At 41.4% G+C, this 25,674-nt stretch overlaps 1 protein-coding gene across 1 annotated transcript in view; it reads left to right on the top strand.

Moving 5' to 3' along the window:
• Adamts12 (ADAM metallopeptidase with thrombospondin type 1 motif 12) overlaps positions 1-25,674 on the top strand; it is a 268,207-nt gene that overhangs the window by 223,018 nt on the left and 19,515 nt on the right. Inside the window, exons 20-23 of the mRNA XM_051182555.1 lie at positions 4,295-4,447; positions 13,105-13,284; positions 16,598-16,741; positions 22,290-22,449. Coding sequence (XP_051038512.1) covers positions 4,295-4,447; positions 13,105-13,284; positions 16,598-16,741; positions 22,290-22,449 — 637 coding nt within the window. The remainder of the gene's footprint in view (positions 1-4,294; positions 4,448-13,104; positions 13,285-16,597; positions 16,742-22,289; positions 22,450-25,674) is intronic.

The raw sequence follows: 25,674 nt of genomic DNA on the forward strand, positions 1-25,674 counted from the left end.
GGGCATCTCTTCTGTCCCTTCCAGCAGTATACTCCAGAGGTCCTATGATGAGGGACAGCTGTAAGGACCTGCCCTCACAGTCCATCAGAAAGCTAATGCTCAGACTTTGTTCAAACTGGTGCAGTAATTACAATTGAAATGGAAATCTGAAACAAACTCTCTAAAATAATTATATAGCTTACTATGTCAATAATTCTTTATATCCAAGTACATGTATTCTAGTCTATTATCAAAGGGTATATATCCCTTGATTTTAAATTAATACTTGTATCTTTTATTTCTGTGCTCAAAAAAGCTTGAGATCAAAGGGCCCCCTTTCTACCTGTGATACACTTAAGATGCTTTATTAATATATAATTACATATCACAAACTACCTATTTACAAAGTTAGGCACCCACTTTTATTGTCTAATTATTTTTCTTTGAGTGGCCTCATTAAAAAAATCACTATGATTCATTGAAAAAATTGTAATATCTCAGAAAAACTAAGCATTATAATAAAATTTTGGCCCCTACTTTCGGGCTTTAGATATTTGACTAGATATTTGTTTGCTTGTTTATTTGTTTTTTTAATTTCTACAACTAGTGACATCCTTTAGAGGTACCAAAATAATTTCTTACCTATTTTAATTTTGAAATTAGATAAAAGATTAGTGTATAAACTTATAAAACAATGTAGTCACAAATTCAAATAATTTGGTTTTTTTTTACCATTTATGTCTTATTTTCTTTTCTAAAGAGAAAAAGAGAACTCAGCTAGAGTAGTTAATTAAGAATAATGGTTAGTGTCTAATAGCTGTTAATATAAGAACATATAACTTAATATAAGAAAATATAGTCAGAGCAGTTTACAAGGCATGTTGATTATTCAGAGCATTCTCACATATGGTCTCTTAATATTTTCACTTTGGCTGTCCTAGAGAGTAGATGGCATCTATCCCATATATGCTGAATTACAGGCATAATTTATTGAAGCCAAGTTTTATAGTCATATTCCTATCTGATAAGTTCTGAAAGGCTGTAAGGACAAGAGCTGACAGTGAAAACTTAACAACTTGTGAAAGTATGTTAGAAATATGGTTATAAGCTAATTAGCAGGAGTTCTCTACTGCAATACTTATGGCAATCCAAGAAGATTAGTGATGGACTAGAGATGAGGATGCAGAGGTTAAGTAACTAGAATCATACCCGCTGAGTGAAAACCCATCTTTTCAATATATAAAGATCAGTGAAATGCACTCTGCCAATAATAAAAGGGGGAAAATGGAAGAAAAAAGAAAAAAAGAAAATCTAATCAAACATCAAATTGGCTTTGTAACCTTACATAGGCTGACTTTCCAGTGTTACTACTTTTCCGAATCCAATTTGCATCTCAAAACTCTGACTGTCCCTGTCCAGTGTGCTCATACATGCTGTTCCTTCTGTCTGGGATCTCCTGCCCCTCCTACTCTGCCCTCATACCCTTCATGTTCTTCAGGGTCATTTTAAGCCTCCTCTCCCACAAAGCTTTTCTGGTCCCTGAGCCAGAAACCATTTCTAATGGGCCTTAGGTTTAGGTCTGAAGTCTCTCTTAGGATATACCCTCAGCCTCTCTCTAGCATTAAAAGATTGCCCAACACCCTCTCTGTACTTGGCACATCTCTTTTATTAATTAAGGCTTCAGAATTAATACTTGATGCAGAAATGAAGTTAACCCTATGAAAGGTATGCAGTTTGAAATGTACTTGCTGAATAAATGCATCACCCTGTTACTCCCTCAGTTTCCTCAGGGATCATATCTGACTCCTAAGGTTGGTATGAGATAAAAGATATATCTATGCACTACAGAAGAATACCAGGCACATAGCAAGGAACAGCATTAAGTATTGTGCACCATGCACAGCTGTGGCTCTTATTCTGAAAGAATCCCTCATCTCATTGAACTCCTTCCTTTTTCAGTCAGTGGACCAGTCAGTGAAATGTAGGCTTGTATAACCAAGAGAATGAAAGCAACAGTATAATTTTCCTCATCTTTTCAGAGCTTTTATTTTTCAGATGTTGCTGACCTGACTCTCAGTATCTGTCCCAGTTCTAGCACCCCGCACTTGTTCCTACACCTGATGGGTCAGTTGCTGAAGGACAGGATGAAGGTCAATTGGTCACAGGACAGAACGAACTTACCCTTTCTCCACTTCCTTAAAAGCCTCTTGTTTTCTCTCATCTCCTACTTCCGATCTAAAAGTAATTCAATATATGGAAACCTCTAATTAATGGAATGCAGGTTTTGTTTTGCTTTTTCTGTAGTCTGTGGATTTCCTCGTCAGCCTTACCCTTGGACTGTTTCAGGATACCTAAATAGAAACTGTCAAAGAGAATTAAACCAATTCTGGTGAGGAGAACCAAACCCCAAGCGCCATAAATAATATATATGATTTGTAGCATAAATATGGCTCACGGAACTATGGCCATCTCTTGAGATTCTCATTAGCAACTGTCCTAGGCCTGCTGAAATGTTGCTTTCTCCCTCTATTTCACAATAGTAAGTTAATAACACAGCATACAGCATGTGTGACCTTGTGCAAGGTTGTATGCATAAGTAATCTTTAGTCCTCACAACAACCCAACATGAGGGGGACCCTGCTGTTGTCACCAGTTTTACAGACTTAGGGAAGTTCAGAATCTGCAAAGGCTCACACAGTTGGCAAACAGCAGAACTGTGGTTACTCATCAGGAGGTTCTATCAACTTCAGCATGTCCTCTCAGGTCCCTGCTGGAGGCCAGTTGGAAGCTGGCCTGGGGTAGTTTCAGCAGAGTCATTTAATTCTGTTTCTTGTTGGCTCACATCCTTTCATGTGTTACCCAGGCGTATGCCAGTGTGGGAACCAAAGCAGGGTGACTAGCATAGCATTAGCCTCTACACCCTGTGAGCCAAAAGAAGTCACAAGAACAGCCTTCATTTAATGGCTGAGATAACTGAGTCCATCTTTTGATGAGAGAAACTAAGAAAAGTCTGAGTGTAGATGATGGAGAACGTAGGCTTCATCCATGAGATGATAATTGCTAATTAGCTGCCATTGTCTCTACTATAAAGATGCATGATGATGTTTAAAGAGAAACAGGAAAGACACAGATCAAGTCCTAAAGAATTTTAAAAATGAGGAGAAATTTCACGTATAAATGAAAGCTGAAATAAGATTATGACATTTGGTGTTTTCTACTTTTCCCTTTCTGTGATTTTACAATTTACCTAAGATATAAATGTGACTATATATACATACATATATATGCTTTATAATACCATATATATATATATATATATATATATATATGCTTTATAATACTAAAATTTGCACCAAGTAAAGCACCAAATTGTATAGAAGGCAAATGTGCAGCCAAGGAAACACAAGGCTGCTCTTGATTTATATAATTTAGCAAAAGAAACTTGCTTTTAGATATGCTCACAGCTGTGTTTTATGTATTCAGAAACAACTCCTTCCTAAGGGTAAGCAGGAAAGAGGATGCAAGGTGGGGAAAAAAAAAAAAAAAAAAGACCAACAGGGAGAAACTGTTATCTTCAAGGTGGACCAAGCTAAACTTGTGATACTGGATAATTATACATGAGTGGAAACAGCTTGAAACAAATGAATTCTACCTATGGAAAAGGATTGTTCTCTGCCAGTGGGGCAAGAAGTGACAGGCAGGCTGCATTTTGTGACTTCATCCAGCTCCAGCTGTGGCTTGAGAGGCAATAGCATCAGCATCACGTGGGAACTTGGTGTAAACTCTTTGTTGCAGTGCTAGCCAGGACACTTACTGATGCAAATCTGCATTTAGCAGGGTTCCTGGATGTCTCTCTCCTAGAGATGCTAGGGTTTGGGGGGTCACTACCAGATTATATGACATAGGGTCTAGAGGAAGAACATACCATCTTCCTGCATGGACAGGGCAGCATTAAATTTCGGTGTCTTTGTCTGTCCTATAATAATACTAATTGTCATTCTAAACTGGAATGATATGAAATATAGCCAATGTGCCTGTGGCCCATGCGTTTGTGTCAGTGTACTTACCAAGGAAAGCACATTTGCATTTGCACTGGGCTCTCTTTTCACGTACAGCTGGGTGATCCCTAACTGCAGCTGTCTGTTAAAGCAGTTCATTTTAAACCTCTCAGCCAGACACTTAGATTGTGTGTATGTATTCATATCGGGGACAACCTCGGCTTCTGGGACAGGACACCTTTGGCTCCAGGATCCCGGTGAGGATTACACCTGAGTAAAAGCTTTCCGTTTCGCCTCTATTCTCCTTCCTGCTGCAGTGTTCCACCACGTGTGGGCTAGGGGCCTACTGGAGGAGTGTGCAGTGCAGCACCGGGATGGATGCCGACTGTGCAGCCATTCAGAGGCCAGACCCTGCTAAGAGGTGCCACCTCCGCCCCTGTGCTGGCTGGCGAGTGGGGAACTGGAGCAAGGTAACCTATGAGATCATGGGTTTTTGTGTGTTTAATTTTTATTTTTATTTTACATATCGATCCCAGTTCCCTCTCCCTCCCTCTCATGCCCCCCAACCACCCTCCCTTCCCATCCCTCCCCCACTCCACATGTAGGGTCATGCCTTCCAGGAGGGGTCATCTAAATCTGTCAAGTCATTTGAAGTAGGGACCAGGACTTCTCTCCTGTCTCTAGGTTAAGGGAGTATCCCTCCATGGGGGATGTGCCCCCAAAGTCCTTTTGTGCACCAGGGATACATCCTGGCTCCACGGTCTGAGGTCCCTTAGACTGCTTAGTCCTTCTAGCTGAGACTCATGTTCAGGGGGCCTGAGTCAGTCCCATGCTGGTTTCCCAGCTGTCAGTCTGGGGGGGGGCATTAGCCCCTCCTTGTTCAAGTCAGCTGTCTCTATGAGTTTTTGCAGCCTGGTCTTGTCTTCCCTCTCTGCATCTGGATTCCAGTTCAGCTCAGTGTTTAGTTGTGGATGTTTGCTTCTGTTTTCACCAGCTACTAGATGAGGGCTCCATGGTCGTCGATCTCATTATCAGGGAAGGGTATTTATGGTAGTCTTTCCACTGTTGCTCAAATTATTAGTTGGGATAGTTGGGATCAGTCTTGTAAGCCTCTGGGCATTTCTCTAGGTTCAGTTTTCTCTTCAAACCTATAATGGCTCCCTCTTTTATGGTATCTCTCTCTCTTTTCTCCTCTATTCCTCCCCCCGTACTCAATCTTCCTAGTCCCATGTGCTTTCCTCGCCTCTTTCCACTCCTCCCCTTTCTCCTAGTTCCCTCTCCACTCACTGCCCCTGCCCTACCCCCACTCCCCATGTGCTCTGGAGATCTTGTCCCTTTTCCCTTCTGTGAGGAACCTTATATGAATCTCTTAGAATCCTCCTTGTATCCTAGTTCCTCTGCCGGTGTGAATTATAGGCTGGTGATCCTTTGATCTAGGTCTAAAATCCATATATGAGTGATGAGTGAGTACATACTGTGTTCCTCTTTTTGTGACTGGGTTACCTCATTCAGAATAGTTTCTTCATGTTCCATCCACTTGCCTGAGAATTTCAAGATTCCATTGTTTTTTTTTTTGTTGTTGTTGTTTGTTTTTGTTTTTTTGTTTTTTCCGCAGAGTAGTATTCTATTGTGTAAATGTACCACATCTTCTTTATCCATTCTTCAGTTGAGGGGCATCTAGGTTGCTTCCAGGTTTTTGCTATTACAAATAGTGCTGCTATGAACATAGTTGAGCACATGTCTTTGTTGCATGGGTGTGGGTCATTTGGGTATATGCCTAATTGGGGGATTGCTGGGTCTTGTGGTAGACTGATTTCCCTGAGGAACCGCCATACTGATGAGATCCTCTTTCCAGGGAAAGGGATGGGTCTTGTATAAGCACTTGCTGAAGGTGGTCACTCTCCTCACTTCCTCCCTTCTACCTCTTTTAAAAAGCACAGATGCCACCATCAGCCATCAGCTTACCCTATGTTACACAATACTGGAAGTCAGACTTTTATTAGCCCACAAAATTTTTACCTGTATGTCCTTACTTACATGCAGCAAGCTAGTACAAAACGTTACATTTTCAAAATTAGTTGCTTTGTCCAACATGCAGTACAATATTCCTCAATTATTTCAATTTTGCACAGTATGGCTGAGCACAGTATAGCTATGGTGGTGCATAGCTATAATCCCCAGACTGGAGATGCTGGAACAGAATTGTCATAAGTTTGAGTCCAGCCTGAACCTCATACTGAGTTCAAAGGCAGCACAGACTCTGTCTCAGAAAACAAAACCATCCTAGCTGCGGCAGTGGTGCACTGGGAAACATGCATATCTGAGTTGGTAGCCCTTCCCCATCATTAATTCCTGTGTAGACTGGTCCATTCATCTAGCCTTTTCGTAGAATTAATGACCTCACTTCAGTAATACATTAGATAATATTGCCTCTATGTAATTTATGAGATTGTGTAAGATTCAAAAGGTATATTTGTTAGCCTTTGTTGCTACGATAAATACCTGGGGCAATCAACTCATTAAAATAAGGGGCTTGTCTTAAACCATAGTTTTATAGGATTCGGTCCATGATCATTTCAGTGCTTTGTGCTATAGCAGCCATGGTAGGAAGCATGTAGTGAAGGAACGCTGTCCCGCCATGTTGGGCAGGCAGAATAAAGAAAAGACAAGGGACAACCCCTTTCCAGGGCAGTGTCCACCAACCGGAAGACCTCTCATTCCTTAACATTTCTACCACCTCCAAATTACACCACGCTGGGAACAAGGCTTTCACATACGTGCCTTTGAGAAACATTCTAGATTCAAACTACAGTAGTGTGCAAAACAGCTGTAAATGGCAAAAGCCTGTTCAAAAATAAAAAGCTCTAAGCAAGATTTGGGCTAACCAGTGAAGATCAGAAGTGGCTGTTAAGTGTTTGCTAATGACTGACTTCCTGCACTTGAAACAAGAGGCTAATGGATAGGTGGGTCCTGTCAGAGCAGTACTGACTAGAGAAGTTGTTTGTCCAGCGCTAAGCAAAGTGCTCAACTTTCCATGAACTTCCAGTCAGTTATACTGTATGTGCATGCCAGCAAACCTACTCCATCCAAAACACTTTCCTAGAAAATTATATTAAAATTTAATGCATAAAAACCAGCACATAGAATTATATATTAGAAAGCCATTTCCATCCCCAAGAAGCAGAACTGAGTGTCAAGAAGGTGGATGATAGACTGAAAATCTCTACATTTATTCAGCCCTGGGTATATCAAAAATTTATTCTGTTTTTAAACCATGCTACTTTTTACACCATTAAACATCTTAAATTCTGAGATCCCTAAGGAGAAATAGTTAAAGGAACGGAAATTAAACGCAAGCAACAGAATACAAATGTAGGCAATCTCATGCAATTAGGGTCACAGAAAATTTAACCTCAAGGCAATTGATATACAGACCACAAGACCCTCCACGGTGGCCTCTGACTGTTTCTCTTTGCCACCCCTCTTCCCCTCTTCTCATATTCTGACCAACCTGCTGCTTGCAGACAAGTCATGTTGCATCATAGTGCTGAGCCTCTGTGCATGCCACTTTCTCTCCTTCTATGTGCCCACCCTGTTTTGCCTTCAGCATCTACTTAAAAAATGTAGCCCAAACTCACCTCCTTTATTATAGCCTTCAGTTTATGAGGTGAGTATGACCACCCCCTCTTTGTAACATTATGAGATCTTGAATAACTTATAGAATATGATCTTTTATTTATTTATGTAAATCCCTCCAGCATCCTATTACAAAACACTTGCATTAGAGATGCAGAGCTTGGAACATGGTAACTGTTCAATAACTGGGACCTAAAGTTTTAGAAATAGTTTTATTAATTATTTGAGAAACTCATACACCACACTCTGATGATATTCACCCCCTGACTCCTACCAGATATATATTCCCCTTCTCTACCAACTCAACTTTGTGCCTTCATGCTTTGAAAATCTGTCAAGCCCAGTCGATGCCACTCAATCATAACTTGACTTTAAAGGTCTTATGGATGTGTTTAGCATAAGGAAGAGAGTAAAAAGGAAGGCTTTCATTTAAAGACTATAGTTTGGTTTGGTATTTGGGCAGACTCTTTGTGTTCTCAAACACAACTTCATTGATCCGTGCTTTTTTCTGACACTTTTGAATGTTAGGATCATTTAATCACCAGCTTGTCCTTATTTTGGCATCTGTGGGGAAATGGAGTTTTAGAGAAGTAATTTATCCACACCCAGAAAGCCATTGGTGCCACGGTCATTACTAAACGCCCTGTGGTGACCTCTAGACCCTGTATCCTTAACTTCCTTAGTATATGTTTTTGAAGATTATGTGAATCCAGTGTGAAAAAAAGATGACACAAATCAACACTGTAATGGGTCCTGCCAAGGTGTGTGGCTAAGAGAGCATGCCATGAGCAACAGGTCTGTTGCAAGAGGTTTATTGGTGGGGGCAGGGGTGGGTAACAAAAGAATGTAAGGTCATCTTGGAGTAGGGACATAAGAGGCGAACAGACAGACAGAACAGGTAAGAGAGCAAAAAAAGAAGTGTGAGAGGTGAACATTTTTTTTAGATTCTTTTTATTTATTTTATATAACCAAGTCCATTTAAATGAAAACAAACATTTATAGACAATATTTGGGAGTTTGGGCGTCGTTCTTTCCAAACTACTTCCTGCTGGTAAGGGGCGCTGTCATGGGGGATTCGAAGAAGATTCAGAAATCCTGGCTGTAGTCTGTAAGGCTGCTTTGTCCAGCTGTTTTGAATGTAGGATCACCTGGTACTCTGTTTCAGGCGGTCTGGCTTGATCAAAGCACATTAGTCTGGAAGGAATCCACATCTTTTCATTTTCTGTGGAAACAAAAATAGAAATACTTTTCCCCAGTAACTTGTCCTTCAACTTAAATTTTGGAGTCAAAGCATTTTTTTAATTTAATTTATTATTTTACATGTTGATCCCAGTTCCCTCTCCCTCCCTCTATCCCTCCCTCTTTCCCTCCCTTTTACCCTCTCTGCCCTCTCACATGCACTCTAACCACCCTCCCCTCCCATCCCCCACCCCAATTCCATGTGTAGGGAAATGCCATCCAGTTGGGGTCATGTGAAGTAGGGACTAGGGCTTCTCTCCTGTCTCTAGATTAAGGCAGTTACCTCTCCATGGGGGATGTGTTCTCAAGGTCCTTTTGTGCACCAGGGATACATCCTGGCTCCCTGTCTGAGGTCCCTTAGACTGTTCAGTCCTTCTGGCTGAGACCCATATTCAGGGGGGGCTGAGTCAGTCCCATGCTGGCTTCCCAGCTATCAGTCTGGTGGCCCATTAGCTCCTCCTTGTTCAGGTAAGCTGTCTTTATGTGTTTCTGCTGCCTGGTCTTGTCCTCTCCCTCTGCATCTGAGTTGAGAGGTGAACATTTTTAAGGGGTGCATGTGTCGCATAGGGAAGTACACAGGTTGTAGTAGTTACAGTGGAAAGAGCTCCAGAGGCAGTTTATGATAGAAGCTGCAACTGCCCCACTCCACCCCACTGCCTGGCAGAAGGGCAGGAGCTAACAAGCACTACCCCATAAAGAAGAGGTGGACATTCCATTTTATTCTGATCAGTAAATCCAGCAATAAATGTGTTTTTTAACTATCTTTAATTTTATAAACTTATTACAAAAAAATCTTGCAAATAAATGAAAACATCACACACATAAAATTACCAGACCCAAAGTCTACACAAGTCAGTGAACTTCTATGATTAGAATAAACATTTAAACAGACACTGTGGAACCTCAAATTAAATTTTACGTTTTCTGTATCCAGTGTATTTTATGCATTTATCCACCACCAACACCAAAAAAAAAAAAAAAAAAAAAAAACCATGGCAGAATTGAGAGTAGTTTTGAGAGTAGTTTTGCTGTTGTTATTTGATTTTTTGTTTTTGTTGTTGTTGTTTGCTTTTGTTTTTAATTGTAACTTGATTTGGTTTGCAAAACAATTCAGTTAAAGCAACTGATGTGGTAACCAGAAAACTATCAGGCTTTCTTCATTTTGACAGATCATTAGCCAGTTCTGCTCCCCTGAGTCTGACTCCTGTCCTCAGCCCCGGCCCACAGTCTCCATATAAGCAAAACAGGAATGCAGCAGAATACAAAATGAATGTAGCAATTGGCATTCTTCACACAAAAACAAAATGGCATAAGAGTGAAGTGACTTCAAAATGCTGCCACTTCAGCCTTGCTAACAGAAAGAGAAGCCTCTCTGAAAACAAAACAGAAGCTGCAGCTTGTTAGTAAATTTCATTCCCCATTGGATGTGTGTACATGCTTTCAACAATAGAAGAATGCTATTTTGGAAATTGTATGTGGGAACCTTGGCTTGTAGCAACAAATGGACCATAAGGAAATGAAACCCCATTTTATACTTGTTTCTCGTGATATTTCCTTTCCCTAACAAAGTTAATTTTAAGGTGGTAGCTACTTTTCTTTTTATACATATGCTTACTTAACATGTGGGAGGAAGATAAAGTTTTTAATGTGTGTTTGGTTGGGGCTGGTTGGCTAGTGTTGACCATACTTGATTTCTGGGAGTTTTAAAACAAAGCACCCCTTTGTCATGGAGGTCTGTGTCTTTCCATGTTACACACTGTGGTGTTTAGTGATAACAACTTGAGAGGGTCTAGAGTCACCTTGGAGAGAGCCTTCTAAGCCTACCTCAATTAACTTAATTGAGTTAGGAAGACCCTTCTGTTGTGGGTGGCACCATTCCCCAGGTTTGGGTCCTAGACTGTAGAACAAAAGAGAGTTAACTGAGAACAAGTGCTCCTCCTGCTTCTTCGCTTCTCCTCCTCCTCCTCCTTTTTTTTCTAATTCGAAGCAATCTTATTTTATATATCAGTCCCAGTTCCCTCTTCCTCCCATTCTCCCATGCCGCCCACCAACCCCCATCCCATCTCTCTTCTGCTCCATAGAAAGGGTGAGGCTTTCTATGGGGGGGGTCATCAAAGTCTATCACATTGTTTGGGGCAGGTCCTAGGCCCTCCTCCTTGTGTCTAGGCTGAGAGAGTATTTTTCTAATGGGAAGGGGACTCCAAAAGTCCATTTGTAACAAGTATAGAACTGTTCCATTACCAGGGGCCCCATAGACTGCCCAGGCCTCCTAACTGTCCCTTCCTATGCTGGTTTCCAAGCTGTCACTCTGTTCAGGTCAGCTGTTTCTGTGGGTTTCCCCAGCATAGTCTTGACCCCTTTGCTCATCTCTCCTTCCTCTCTACAACTGGATTCCAGGAATTTGGCTCAGTGATTAGCTCTGAGTCTCTGCTTCTGTTTCCATCAGCTACTGGATGAAGGCTCTATGATGGCATATAAGGTATCTAGCCATTTAAGACATTTAAGATAGCCTCTCTCCCCTATTGCTTAGATTCTTAGTTGGAGTCATCCTAGTTTATCTGTAGACATTTCCCTAGTGCCAGATTTCTCCTTAAACCTATAATGGCTCCCTCTATTAAGGTATCTTTTCTTGCTCTCCTCTATTCTTCCCCTGACTCAATCTTTCTGGTCCCTCATGTCTCCTACCCCCCCTTCTCCCCTCTCTTTCTTCTAACTCCCTCCATGCTCCCAATTTGCTTGGGAGATCTTGTCCCTTTCCCCTTCTCCATGGTGGGGGTGGAGGGGACAATGTATGTCTTTCTTAGGGTACTCCTTGTTTCCTAGCTTCTATGGAAGTGTGGAGGTAGGCTGGTGATCCTTCATTCTATGTCTAATATCCATGTATGAGTGAATACATACAATGTTTGTCTTTTTTGTGAGTGGGTTACCTCACTCAGGATGGTTTCTTTTAGTTACATCCATTTGCCTATGAATTTCAAGATTCCATTGGGTTTTGTTTTTTGTTTTTTTGAATTTTTTTGTTCTTTTTTTTCAGCTGAGTAAATGTACCACATTTTCTTTATCCATTCTTCAGTTGAGGGGTACCTAGACTGCTTCCAGGTTCTGGCTATTACAAATAATGCTGCTATGAACATTGTTGAATAGATGCCCTTGTTGTATGAATATGCATCTTTTGGGTAGATGCCTAAGAATGGAATTGCTGGATCATGAGGTAGACTAGTTCCCATTTTCCTGAGGAATCGCCATAGTGACTTCCAAAATGGCTATACAAGCCACCAGCAGTGGAGGAGTGTTGCCCTTCTCCACATCCTCTCCAGCATAAATTGTCATTGGTTGTTTTGATTTTAGCAATTCTGATAGGAAGAAAACAGCACCCTTAGAATCCTGACACCATAAGTCCTGTCATGATGGCTGAAACCTACAATTGATGAATCCTGCAATTCCTGATACAGAGAGGAATTCAGCACTTAGGGACTGCTCCATGGTGTTGGGATCAGAAGAAGTGGGCTATTAATAGAGCCCATTTGAAGGCTTTCTTTGAGCATGTGCCCATCAGGCAAACTTTTAGTGATTGAGGCAGGTGATGACAGCTTTGCTCACTCCTGTGAGCAAACACTGAACAGTTACTCACTTTATTTCTCTAATATAACCCTTCCTAAGAACAGTGATAACTTATGGTATAGTTCTGAGGCATGGATAAAACTAGTTTTTAGTGGAGCGCTGAGGGAGAAGGGAAGGTAGTTTGTCAGAATGGTCCTTCCACTAGGACCAAAAGGCCCTATCCTAGGAGGCACTGGATAGCCATCCTCTGATACAGGCTGTATCCCTTCCTGGCAGGGCAGGTCTCCACTTCCAGAAGTCTACAATTCTTCTAATAGCCTGTGAGATGATAGCAGTTACACATCCCAGTTTACAAATATGTTATCTGAGGCTCAATGTGAATCCAAGGCTCATAATTAGTGAGGGACAAACTGGGATACTCGCCCACTGTTGACAGATGTTCAAACTCTCACACATCTAAACATGGTTTTGGGTTGTTTTTCTTTTTGTTTGTTTGGTTGGTTTTGGTTTTGGTTTTGGTTTTTTGGCACCAGGATGCCTTAAATAAGAGATCTCCATGAATATAAAGGAAAACAGGGTATATACAGACTAATTATGACCTGCCCATGCTAGGAGCCTGAAGCTTCTACAGTGATGGAGTATGGAGTCATAATGCCTAGGACTCAGATCTTTACTTTTGTCCTCCATTCAGTGCTCCCGAAACTGCAGTGGAGGCTTCAAGATTCGTGAGATTCAGTGCATGGACAGCCAGGACCACCACCGGAGCCTGAGACCATTTCACTGCCAGTTTCTGGCTGGCATTCCTCCTCCCCTGAGTATGCACTGTAACCTGGAGCCTTGTGAGAAATGGCAAGTGGGACCCTGGAGCCAGGTAATGCACCCCCAAGGGATATACAGCATCACAGATTGAGTCTAACAGATCATGAATTGTTATATTAACATGAGTCTAGAAGTTGCAGAAGACCACACTGGAACCATGCCAAAGATTCAGTTCCATTTAGTGACCCAACATGGTACGGGGGAAACAGCAGGTCAAAACCTTGCAGGAGCTGAAAGAAATCCACTGGGAAAATGATATGGTATGGTGTCAGCTATGACAGTGCAGTGTTTTATTAGAACTTGGTCTTACAATGGATATATTGGATAATTAGGGACCCTGCTGGGCATATAAACACAATGAAATGATTCAAAATAGACTACTTTGACAAGCTATTTATAATAATGTCTAAGCCTTCTTCAGTCAGCCTGGGAATAATGACGAGATCCTTCCCAAACCATATAATTTTAGATTCCTATCACAATTAAATACTCAGATGATTGTTTGCACAAAGGAAAGAGACTACGCATGTCTCCTTAATGAGAGGATTAACTCTGCTGGATATTGATGTCTAGACCATGACAGAAAGGTTATTTCTCTCTGGTAAAGCATGATAGTCTCATTTCCCAATAGAAAATTAAATCAATAGCTGAAAAATACTCCTAGGTATACCCATGCACAGTCCAAAGATGAGAAGCCAAAATGATAACGTACTGTGAGTGTGTCCATGGCCTATTTTATCTATTGCCTACTTTAATTCTCACAGTGATATGGCGGTAGACCATTTAATTCCATCTTATAAAGAAATTGTAACTCAAGGAGGTTGGAAAATATACTTGAGGTTACACAAATAGAAAATAAATGATAAAGCAATTATTCAAATGTAAGGCAGACTCTAGTATCTGCCTGCCCCTCACAGAACTTGACTGAGTGAGAACTGAGAGAGTGAACTGGGATAGAGAGACTAAAGCCTTAACTCTGTTAACTCCCCAGTGCACCCAGGAGGGAAAGAGAGGTTAGCACAGAAAGTTGGTTCCCCTGGGATTTCCTATTTCATGCTGGGCTACTAGCTCATGTTGACTCCTAGGTCTCAGAACTGCTATGTGGTGTTTCTGAGGTTGCTGTGGGACACTGTCCCACTGTACTCTATTTCCTGTCCCCTTCTCTTCGTTACTCAACTCTAGAGTATATGGAGTGCCTGTTGTTCCCATGTGTGCCTAGGCCTCCAAGTTGCTTTCATATGCTAAGCCTAGCCTGATCCTGTGTAGGTAAATCTTGCAGATCCTGAAAAATTTTTTTAGAGAGCAGTTGAGATTTCCAGGTCAAGAGAAATAGTGTTTTCAGGCTGTCAAAAAATGAGTAGCCAAAGTCAGGAGTGGTGACATATCCCTTAAGCTCAGTACCCAAGAGGCAAAGAAAGGCAAATCTCTGTGAGTTGGAGGCTAGCCTGGTCTATATAGGTAAACCACTGGCCTGCCAAGCTATATAGTGAGACCCTGACTCAACAATACCACAATGATAACCTACCAGTCAGGTCTTGTTTATTATGGAAAGGATATTGTCTTTGTATTTCCTCAGTAGCTGGAGAGCCACAGCATCACCCTGTTCACCTCCTACCACGAGCCTTTCTAAACATCTTTATCCTGAGAAAACCACAACATTAGAAAACTTCTCTTTGTAGATATGGTGGAGATGAAAACTGTAATTCCTGGAGCATTTTAGAGATTATATAACTGTAGATGCTTTCACTGACCTGTCATAATGCTACTCTAATGGCTTGCCATCCTGAGAAAATTTTGGGCCCATTTGGGAAATGTCAGACATTGCAGACTAGTTAAAGGACTGATGTGTTTTATTGATGGCAAGATCTACATCAGTAGTAGACAAATGTTAGTGTGCCTCAAATAATCTATCAGGTTTTTCAACATACAGAGGGATGGGATGATCCCCCAGAGGATCCAATTAGGGATTCTCAAGGGGGAATCTCTGAATCTATAATATCTCTGCTCTATGAGAGGATGCTGACACTGATGGTTTGAGAACCTCCAATCTATAGTAGTATTTATCTTCTCTTCCTTCTACTTGGTCAAGTGGCCCTGAGCTATCTGTATATATGCAGAGCTGCAAGAATTCAAGGATCAATTCTACTTTGTTCCTCACATAGGGTTACAGACAGATGGGATAAAACAACGGGGGTCAGGAATCTAGTTTGATTCTCAAAGCTGGAAACTTCTGAAGATAACATGTTAGGTCTTTTATTGGACATACGTGGCTAACTATTCCTGTTTCCTGTTATACCACCATCATGAGATGGACTTGACATTGATAAGACAACCACAGTTTATTATTGTTGTAACTACATCATAGCTAGGCATCTTCAGGACGCTCTCAATGTTATTGCATTACTTTTCAAAATTATTAGTGAATTAATGTCCTCTTAGAAGCATCATGGAAGTGAGACTATACATCATATTAAATCATTCTGATAAGCAAAAACCTGACACTTTAAGATGTGCATTCCTAAAGAAGTCCACCTTGCTTTCTGAGTATTACCACCCATATCACAGTCTTTGGCAAGCCCATCAATTTTACTAACTAAAAGAAATTTCCATTCTAAAACTTCATGAGGTGGGAAAGGACTGTAATATTTCAATAGGAAGCAAACGATGTGTAGTCTCCTTGCAGGGTGACAGGGCTAATCATATATTTTAATATGCCATGGCTGGCTGGTACACATGGGAGGCCTGCCCTTTTCTAAAGAGAAAGAAGAAGTGGATAGGAGTAGGGGATGAGATTTGGGGTTGGGGGTGGGGGAGACTGGGAGATGAGAAGGGAGGGAGGAAAAGCTGTGATTAGGCAGGAAAAATTAGTTAATTAAAACAGATATAAAAATGTTGTATTTATGTGCATATGTGTTTTGTCTGTATGTATGTCTGTGTACTGTGGGTGCTTCTGGTGCCTGCAGAGACCAAAGAGGGCATCAGATCCCCCGGAACTTGAGGTACAGGCAATGTGAGCCATTGTGTGGGTTCTGGGAATGGAACCTGAATCCTCTGGAAGAACAGCCACTGTTCTTAATTACTACGCCATCTCTCTAGTCCCCTAATCACAAATTTAAAAATCTAAACTTTAATTTTTTTGTTACCAAAAACTTGTGCCAGAAAGCACAACTGATGACACCCTGTCTGTTCTGGAATATCTGATTGGCAGACCACCTAACATCTGTTCTGAATGACCATTTCTTTAAGGAACATGTGTTGATGTTCCAGGTTCTAATACCAATACCAAGTTCTCCAGAACACAGCCAAAATGACGCCAAAACGTTTGCTGCACCTATTTCTCACTGCCCGTCTGTGCTGTGTGTCAGTGTTCTAGGTCCTGTGGAGGTGGTGTTCAGGAGAGAGAAGTATCTTGCCCAGGAGGCCTCTGTGACTGGACAAAAAGACCTACATCCTCTGTGCCCTGCAACAGGCACCTTTGCTGCCACTGGGCCACTGGGAATTGGGACCTGGTAAGAGTTGGTTATAGGTGCCTTGTTCTACCTTGGCTTTAAATTTAGTATTTTATTGTTGTTGTTATCACTGCAAAGAAAATTTATAGCACATTTTTTAAAATTCTAAATTTACAAGTCTCTTTGCATGAAAATGTATTGCTAAGATTAGAGACTATAGAGCCAATGGAAAAGGGCATGTTTAATATCTTTATGGAGATTGTAAATGTTTTTGCTTTATATTAGTTCTTTGAGATTTTCATACAATGCACTCTTGACACTTTCCCTGACTCCTCTGAGATCCAATCCTTCTCTCCCCCCCCCCCATACTTCCTGTTCTTTTTTCACTCTTCTAAAAGAGACTATCTCACAGCAGAATTCCTGGTCATTTGTGTTGTAATAGAAAAGCAGCGCATGAAAGAAAGGCACCGTAAGGCAGAGGGTTTTTTTTTTTTTTTAATTAGGGATAGGGATCATAAAAAGGGGAAAGAAGGAGAGAGGGTCACAGAGAGAGAGACAGAGAAGGGGGTGAACAGACAGGCTGAGAGAAAGAGAGAGAGAAGGATGGAAGGTGGGCAGGACCCTTTTAAAAGGGAACATAGTGAATGTGCACAGGTAGTGCTCTTAGTGGCTGCAGCTGAGGGCGTATCTTGTCAGAACCCAAAGAACATGCCAGAACAGATGCCTGAATACTAATATTCTTCTTTTTTTATTCATTATAAAAAGGTGAGGAGTTAGAAAGGGGTAACAGGTAAGGCAGGGATGAGGACACTGTGTTCTCGAGACTACCTACTGCTGACCTGGGGGGCCATTGCTCATCTTTGGGGAACCAGGAAAATCTGGATTGCTAGCCAAGTACTGGAGTAGCTGGCTGTTTCACTTCACTGTCCAGGCTCTGTAGAACCATCAGGTGCCTCCTGGACCTGGAAAATGTCATTCTTGATGGATCTAAGTCAACTTCCTAGGGCTTAAAGCACCTGATCCTTTCCCATCACCACAGCATCACCTGGACATGTTTGGTGGCTTTACACTTCCAGCTCTGTAATCAACAGCTGGTACTGTCCTGCAGCAATACCTGATTAGGAATGGTCAGTGGGTCTCCAAAAAACATCCCAATGGGAACAAAGAGGTAGAGATGACGACACAGCTCCCATGAGTGAGGCAGAAAAGTAAGACCCAAGGGTCTGCAATTGCTAGCATCCCAGGGATTCAGAGAGGGCAGATTTTGAGACAGGCACAGACCACCCAGTGAGTTGTCACCCAAAGGGTGGGGGCCAAGGGCTCTGAGCCCAAGAGAGCTGTGGTTGCCAGCTACCAGGACTTAACTAGGCCAAAAGATGAGAAACCACACTTGGAAGACAAGAGGAGTCCTCACTCGTGGGAATGGTCTAATATGGGGAAGGTGGAGTGGCTTACCAATCATAACAATTTGGGATGGAAGGACCCAGCGATCCAGAGAACTAAGGCTGTTGTATGTGAGCCTGGTTCCAGGGTCCTGGCGTGCCTCAAACGGTCCTGTGGGCAGGAAGAGATGCCAGGAGAGCCTTCCTGGTCAGGGAAACAGTGTTGTAATTTAAGAAAAGCAGTACAAGAGAAAGATACTATGAGACAGAGCTCAAGCAGAGGGGATTTTTATTAGGGAAAGGGGAGTAGGGGGATCAGCCACTGTGGACAGGAGTAACAGGAGAAAGGGGGCAGTGGAGAGAGAGGGGGAGGTGAGAGGAGGAAGAGAGATGAGAGAGGGGGATGGGAAATGGGCAGGGCCCTTTTAAAGGGAAACATTGTGAATATGCTCTTAGTGGCTGCAGATGAGGGTGTATCCTGTCAGAACCCCAAACACAGGCCAGTATAGATGCCTGAATACTACCACTTTGGCCTTTATACTCTTACTGAGTTGTGAGCTACCTGATGTGGGTGCTGGGCCCGGAACTTGAGTCCTCTGGAAGAGCAGGAAGTACCCATAATCAGTTATCTTTGGATGTGTAGATGTAGACTTCACTCACTGGCCTGTAACATGTTCCCATGTGTTTCCCTTTCATTGTTCTTTATCTATGTACGACTCCCAGGTCTACTAAAGTGGCCTCATAGCAACTCTGAGTCCATGTTCATTATCTGGAGTGTAGAAGAGACAAACATGTCAAACATTTTCAAAAGCGAAAAGATCAAATGCAAAACTATTGCAGGAGCACAAGGCCTAAGGAGAGGTTACTTTGCACCCCAAGTCCTTGGGTTTATAATCTTTTTTTAGACCCAAATATAGTCTCTTATATCTTGAAGCTTTAGGTTTTAGTCTTTGTAAGTTTAAGCCTTTCTTCTGCCCATAAAGCAGTTTGCCAGATGGCCAGCCTGTTTGATGGAGAAGTAAACAAAATAATTAAACTGTAACTCAGAGCAAGATTTACTATCTCCCAAAAGTTATTGGTTGCATAAATCACACTGTCTCATTAGTGATGGGGGAGGGGATGAATGTTCTCTATCCCATAGAAACATTCTGCTGTTGCTGTGATTTCTTCTACCTGAACTCTATGGGAAACTGATTAATGATTAATGTAAGACAGCTCAGCCCACTGTGGATAGCACTTCAGTCCTCAATAGTGTATGAAAGCAAACTGAGCAAGCTCCAGAGAATCCCAGTAAGCATCATTCTTCCGTGGTCTCTGCTTCTGTTCCTGCCTTGGCTTCCCTGGTTGATGAACTGAAATCTATAAGCCAAATAAGCCCTTTCCTCTCACAAGGTGGTTTTGGTCAGGGTTTGTCATGTGAAACCAAACTAATACACTTAGTCTTCATGAAACAATCTTATTTTACAGAAAAAGAAAGGGAAAAATTATCTAATATGATAACGGGCAGAAATCCCAATTCCCCTTAACCCAGAGTCTGGCTTAATTATTCTCCATCTACCTTCCTTCTGGCTTTTGCTACAGACTTTTATTGATCCTGAATATTTTATCTGAGTAGGTATTTCATCTTGCCAATGCCTATAGGAGATTTGAGGTGGACTGACTGATTAAAATTATGTTCAGATTTAGACAGAAAACTCTGACTCTCTAATTCAAACATGAGACCCATGCTGCTCACAATTATATTTCATAATTCATATAAAATAAAATAAATGAGTAAATATTAAGAAATAATCCCATTTGTCATCCTATTGCCTTTCTATGCAGTCTCTGTGAGAAGTGAGGTTTTGTTAGCCATCTTCAGAGTTGATTGGTGGTATCTCATCCTAGAAATTCACTTAACTACTGTTCTGAGCCTCTAATAATATTTCAAGTGGCAAATGGATTCTTCTAGGCTTAATGACTTTTCCCTTCAGTCACCTTTTGAGTGAGTTAGACAGTTGGTATTCACTGAAAATCATACTGATTGCTGTGACTCCTGAAGAATGGGGAACTTGATTCTGTCCTAGAAAGTTTTGTTCATATAAAAAGGAAAGTCTAAAAATTAACAAGTCGTGGTATAAAATAAAAAGCCATAGGTGTGTATGTGCATCACAGTAGCCAAAACATGGAACCAACTCAGATGTCCCTCAATGGATGAATGTCAAAGCAGTGTGGAACAGATGTAAATGGAACATTTTTCCACCTTAGAAGTAAATCTACACTCTGCAACACAGATGACCTAGAAGTAATTGTGCTAACTGAAATAAGTTGGTCACAAACAGGCAACTTTCTTATTTTACTTAGAGAGATTCCTACAGTGATCAAAGGTGATTATAAAGACAAAATGGTGTATTCCAGGAGCTGGAGTAGAGATGGAAGATACGTTGTTTCAAAATACAGTTTCAGTTTGCTGAGATGGAAAGACTCAATAGAGGGTTGATATACACTGAGAATGTTCCTAAGGTTGCTGCACTGTGTCCTTAACAAGGCTTAAAATAAAGCACAGTGTGGGGGTAGCATGCACCTGGGACAGCCGCCCTGGGTAGGTGTGGAAGCAGGGTGATCTGGGATTGCAGGCCAGCTCAAGACCCTGTCTCAAATACAGAACAAGAAAGGAAATGCGTGTGTGTGTGTGTGTGTGTGTGTGTGTGTGTATGGTTTAAAATAGTAAATTTTATAGGTTTTCTTTGTATTTTACCACAAATACACAAATAAAATAATTTAAGAAAATTCTTAAGAATTGCTTCCTCAAGCTGAAGACTCAGAGTCCTGCTGCAGGGGCCCAGTCCTGCCATTACAGTGGTATCTTATATGTCAATAGAGCTCGAGATTAATCATGGCCCAGAAAGACTGAAATTCAAAGACCTGTAGACCCTTTCTGCCCTATATACACTATAGTATTTATTTAGCCTGATGTCCATTTCCAATTAGTTTTTCTCTCCAACTTCTCTTTTTACACTTCTCTGATCTTCCTAATGGCATCATCCCCTCCTACTTAGGCTTGATCTCTAGCCCCAAATCAGTACTAGACCAGAGACACTGGAAAACACCACAGCCAGAGATTTTCCTCTATTGTGTTTGGATATACTCATTTATAGATAAGGACATTTTGGTCTATTACTTGCCTGAAAGAAGTAATAACTGTTTCAGGATGAAGTTGTTGTCTTCTGAGATAGGGTCTCATTATCTAGCTTTGGTTGGCCTTTAGCTCCCAGTCCCCCTACTGCTGAGTGTTGGATTACTGGTATATGTTGCCATGCCCAAATAAGCATTTGTCTTAAAAAAAAAAAAAAAGAAAAAGACATATTTACTATTTTGATGTGTATGTGTGTTTGAGTTTATGTGCATCATGTACATGTAGGAGCCTGTGGAAGCCGGAAGAAGACATTGGATCCCTTGGAACTAGAGTTATAGGTAGCTGTGAGTCCCCATTGTGGGTGCTGGAAACCAAACCTGGCTCCTTCCAGTTCAACTTCCCTCCATATGTTTCACATCATGTATTCATAATGTCAAGATGAATTTTTGCCATATATTCATAAAGTCAAAATGAGTGTTTTGGTTGAAAGTTTTAATCAGAATCAAGGCTGTACCCTACAAACCATCTTCCATTCTCATGCCTCCTTAAAGGCATGCTCCACCCCACTATCGTCATTTTTTATTCATCTACCACTTGGGAGGAGGTGTAACCACCAACCACACTCACTTTTACACAATTCACTCTAAATTTGAACCTCTTTCTGTGCCTGTTACAAATTCCCAAGGATGTGACCAACTGGCTCGCCTTGATTCCAGTACCTTCTTCTGGATGAGTAAAATGTGGTAGAGTCAGCATAACCCTGTGGCACTAGCATAGATATTTGGATCCCAATATTGCACCTGTGGAGCATTCTCAAATGTGGGAAAGAGGAACACATTCTACAGAGAACCCACTAGCACATTAAGCTAAAGTCATTCCAGCAGCCTCTAGCACAAAGCTCTTCCTAAACTCACCTAATGGCTTGATTTGGATTTCAAATATGGCAAAGCTATGTTTTGTTACACCTTGATCTCACAGTGGGCCTGGCTCCAAAGAGCTCTTGGTAATTTTCTCTGACTTTCTTCAGTTGACTGTGTTGGGTTAAGAGATGCTCCCTTGGTAGTCCTGGGGAGGAGCTGCAACTCTCTCTCTCTCTCTGTTTCCTGTTCAGTGCACTGCTTCCTGTGGCGGCGGCTCTCAGAAGAGGATCGTTCATTGTATCCCCTCAGAAAACAGCACAGCTGAAGATGAAAACCAGTGCCTCTGTGACCATGAAGTCAGACCCCCGGAATTCCAAAAATGCAACCAGCAAGCCTGCAGGAAGAGTGCTGGTAGGTGACTGGGTTGCTCAGGTGGGGCAGGGCTGTGGTGGTGGTGGAGACAGCTTTGCATGAGTAAGTCATCCTTCATGATTCAACTTGTGGATAGTTTTCTAGCTGAACAACAAAAATCTTGATGCTGAAGAGACTACATAGGAATTGTGAGAGCAGGTGATATGATTTAATAAATCCTGATTGACTCCTTGAGGAATTAGCACATCTTATTTCCTGTCTCAGAGAATATTTACACTGATGTCATCCCACAGAGATATGAATTACTTTATTTATTATTATTTTTTGCAAAGACTGAAAGATGTTCTAGCCTTTTTTAGGAATGCATCCAAGTACAGAATGATCTGTAAATCTAAGTTTACTGACTTAGGTCAGGTTGCCCAGAAACAAGCTCTGAAGTGAGAGAGAGAGAGAGAGAGAGAGAGAGAGAGAGAGAGAGAGAGAGAGAGAGAGAGAGAGAGAGAAAGGGAGAGAGAAAGGGAGAGAGAGAGGTAAACAGTGAGCATGGCCTGTTACATTCAATTCACTTTCAAAAGTGTCAGGTTTTGGGTTGGGGTGGTAGAGCACCTATCCACCATGCTCACAGCCATGGGTCAGATCTCCAGCATTACCTAACACATATCTTAAAATGTAATCTGATATAGTCACATTAATCACTTTAAGTGTACCACAGATTGGTCTGGGGAAGTTACCTATGGTATGTTTGTGACATACATGAGTTGATAGCAGAACCCAGGTCTCCTTTTCACTCCTTGTATGCTATATATCACCAGAGAAGGGTCTAACTTGAAAATGGGCAGTAGTAGTTTTTCATTCCATCTACATGTTTATGAAGTTATCGAACTCTATGTTGTATGTTTCTTTTGGGGTATAAAGAGGGAAAATAACTCAGACCTAACAGACTTCTTGTGAAGATTTTAACCATGTATGAAATGTACTTTAAAAGGCAAATGCTGATCCTGTAGAGACAGCTCAGCAGTTCAGAGCACTTGCTGCTCTTGCAGAGGAGTCAGGTTTGGTTTCCAGCACCCACAATGGGGACTCACAGCTACCTATAACTCTAGTTCCAGGGGATCCTATGTCCTCTTCCGGCTTCCACAGGCTCCTACATGTACATGACGCACATAAACTCAAACACACATATACATCAAAATAGTAAATATGTCTTTTTCTTTTTTAAGACAAATGCTTATTTGGGCATGGCAACATATACCAGTAATCCAACACTCAGCAGTAGGGGGACTGGGAGCTAAAGGCCAACCAAAGCTAGATAATGAGACCCTATCTCAGAAGACAACTTCATCCTGAAACAGTTATTACTTCTTTCAGGCAAGTAATAGACCAAAATATCCTTATCTATAAATGAGTATAGATTTTATGTCCATTTTATTGGTACCTTTAGTTCCATTATAAGACCTCTAAATTAAAGCCCTGAAGAGGGGCTGGAGAGATGGCTCAGTTGGCAAGAGCACTTTCTGTGCAAACATAAGAGTTTGGATCTAACCTCATCTGAGAGAGCCTGGAGAAGTTTCAAATTTTGGAATGCTAAGGAGAAAAGCTAGATTAACCTAAGTCAAGGACACAAACTCAAGGAAAGCTAGGAAATGACAGAGCTTGAGAAGCAGGCTCAAGCTCAGGTAACATGGTGCACACTGGTGGATTTCTACTTCTTACTCTCTGAGATAGAAAGGAGCTGTTAGAATATCCAAAGGAGGGGATTAAAGGAAATAAATTGTTTCTGCCTAGTCCAACAGTTTCATCCTTGTTCAACTCAACTTATCATCCTTGTTTAGCTCAAGTTTAGGAAGTCATGTTGGTGAGACTCTACAGATGTAACTTCTGACATTACTGAAAGGCACACTCTCATAGCAAACTCCCTGATCTGACTTTAGCAGCCTTTCTGACCCTTCTTCCACAATGTTCCAGGAGCCTTAAGCATTTGCCAACATTGATGGGAAAATCCCAAGCCTTAACCATGTTCAAAGAATTACAGGCAACTGAGAAATGCTGGGAGTGGGAGAAATAGCCTTACCCAGGGAAGAGCACACGGATTAGTTATCCAAACTCAAGTGGTCAGCCCTGAAAACAGACATTACAAGTAACATCATACAGACTGAGCAGGCTATATTTAGAAATATATATGTATTTATATATACATGTATGCATGTAATAACAATGAATGTAAAAAGAAACCATGAGTTTGAAAGAAAGGAGGGGTATGTGGGGGAGGTTAGAGGGAAGAAAAGGAAAGGAGAAAAGTTATAACTATAAAGTCAAATTTTTTAAGTTAATGGAAGGAAGGAAGAAGCAAAGAAAGGAGAAAGAGATCCCAGTTAGGAGACTACAGTTTACTCCATGTAAAGGGTACATGGGCAATGAACAAGAGAAGTACAGATAGAAAGAAATAAAAGATCAAGCTGCTATTTTCAAGAGTCTGGAGTTTGTGAAAGAAGGAAGGAGAGAAAAGCCAGTGCTTACATTTCCTAGCTAGGTAACAGAGATAATGAAGCTACTGTGTCAGGGTGGAATTGGGAATGGCTGAAAGTTATGAGTTCGGGCTAGGATATGTTTGTTAAGGGCTTTGTGAATCCCTCAGGTGAGAGTGGCCTATGCTTTGTTTACTATGTAGGTGTGGAGGCTGGGAGAAGTCTGGGTTGGAAAGCCCAACCTCAATATGCTGGGGAATAAATACTGTAAATATGACTATAACCTGTAGCTTCTTTCTGATCTTTGCACTTGAGGGCAGCTTCCATTTTCCTCCCTGGAAATTCAAAAGGAAAGCAAAGAGGGCTCTTTTCCAGAGCTGTCAGACTCCTGCTACTTTAAGTGTGGTGCCTGGACAAGCTGAATCAGTGTCTGCCAGAGGTTTGTTGCAAATAGTGGATCACCCCAAACCTACTGAATCAGACCATGCCCTGAAACAACTCATGGATGACCCAGGTGCCCATTATAATTTCAAGGGCAGTCTACCCTAAATTAAGGAGCCAATTTGGAGATCTTTTGATTTCATCCTATCACTTTCTATTAAACCATGATTTCAAAAAGTTGACACTATTGAACCCCTCCTATGATGTGGTTTTATAAAATGGAAGCCACCATCTGATCTACTTCGATCATGCCTGTTATTATTGGTTACCTTTAACTATACGTAGATTATCTTTTACTGTATTCAATAACCAAAACTGAACTAAGTGTAAAGATTATACTTTTGATCTTGAATCTCAC

This window comes from Phodopus roborovskii, unplaced genomic scaffold, assembly GCF_943737965.1.
Source record: "Phodopus roborovskii unplaced genomic scaffold, PHOROB, whole genome shotgun sequence".
NCBI classification, from domain to species: domain Eukaryota; kingdom Metazoa; phylum Chordata; class Mammalia; order Rodentia; family Cricetidae; genus Phodopus; species Phodopus roborovskii.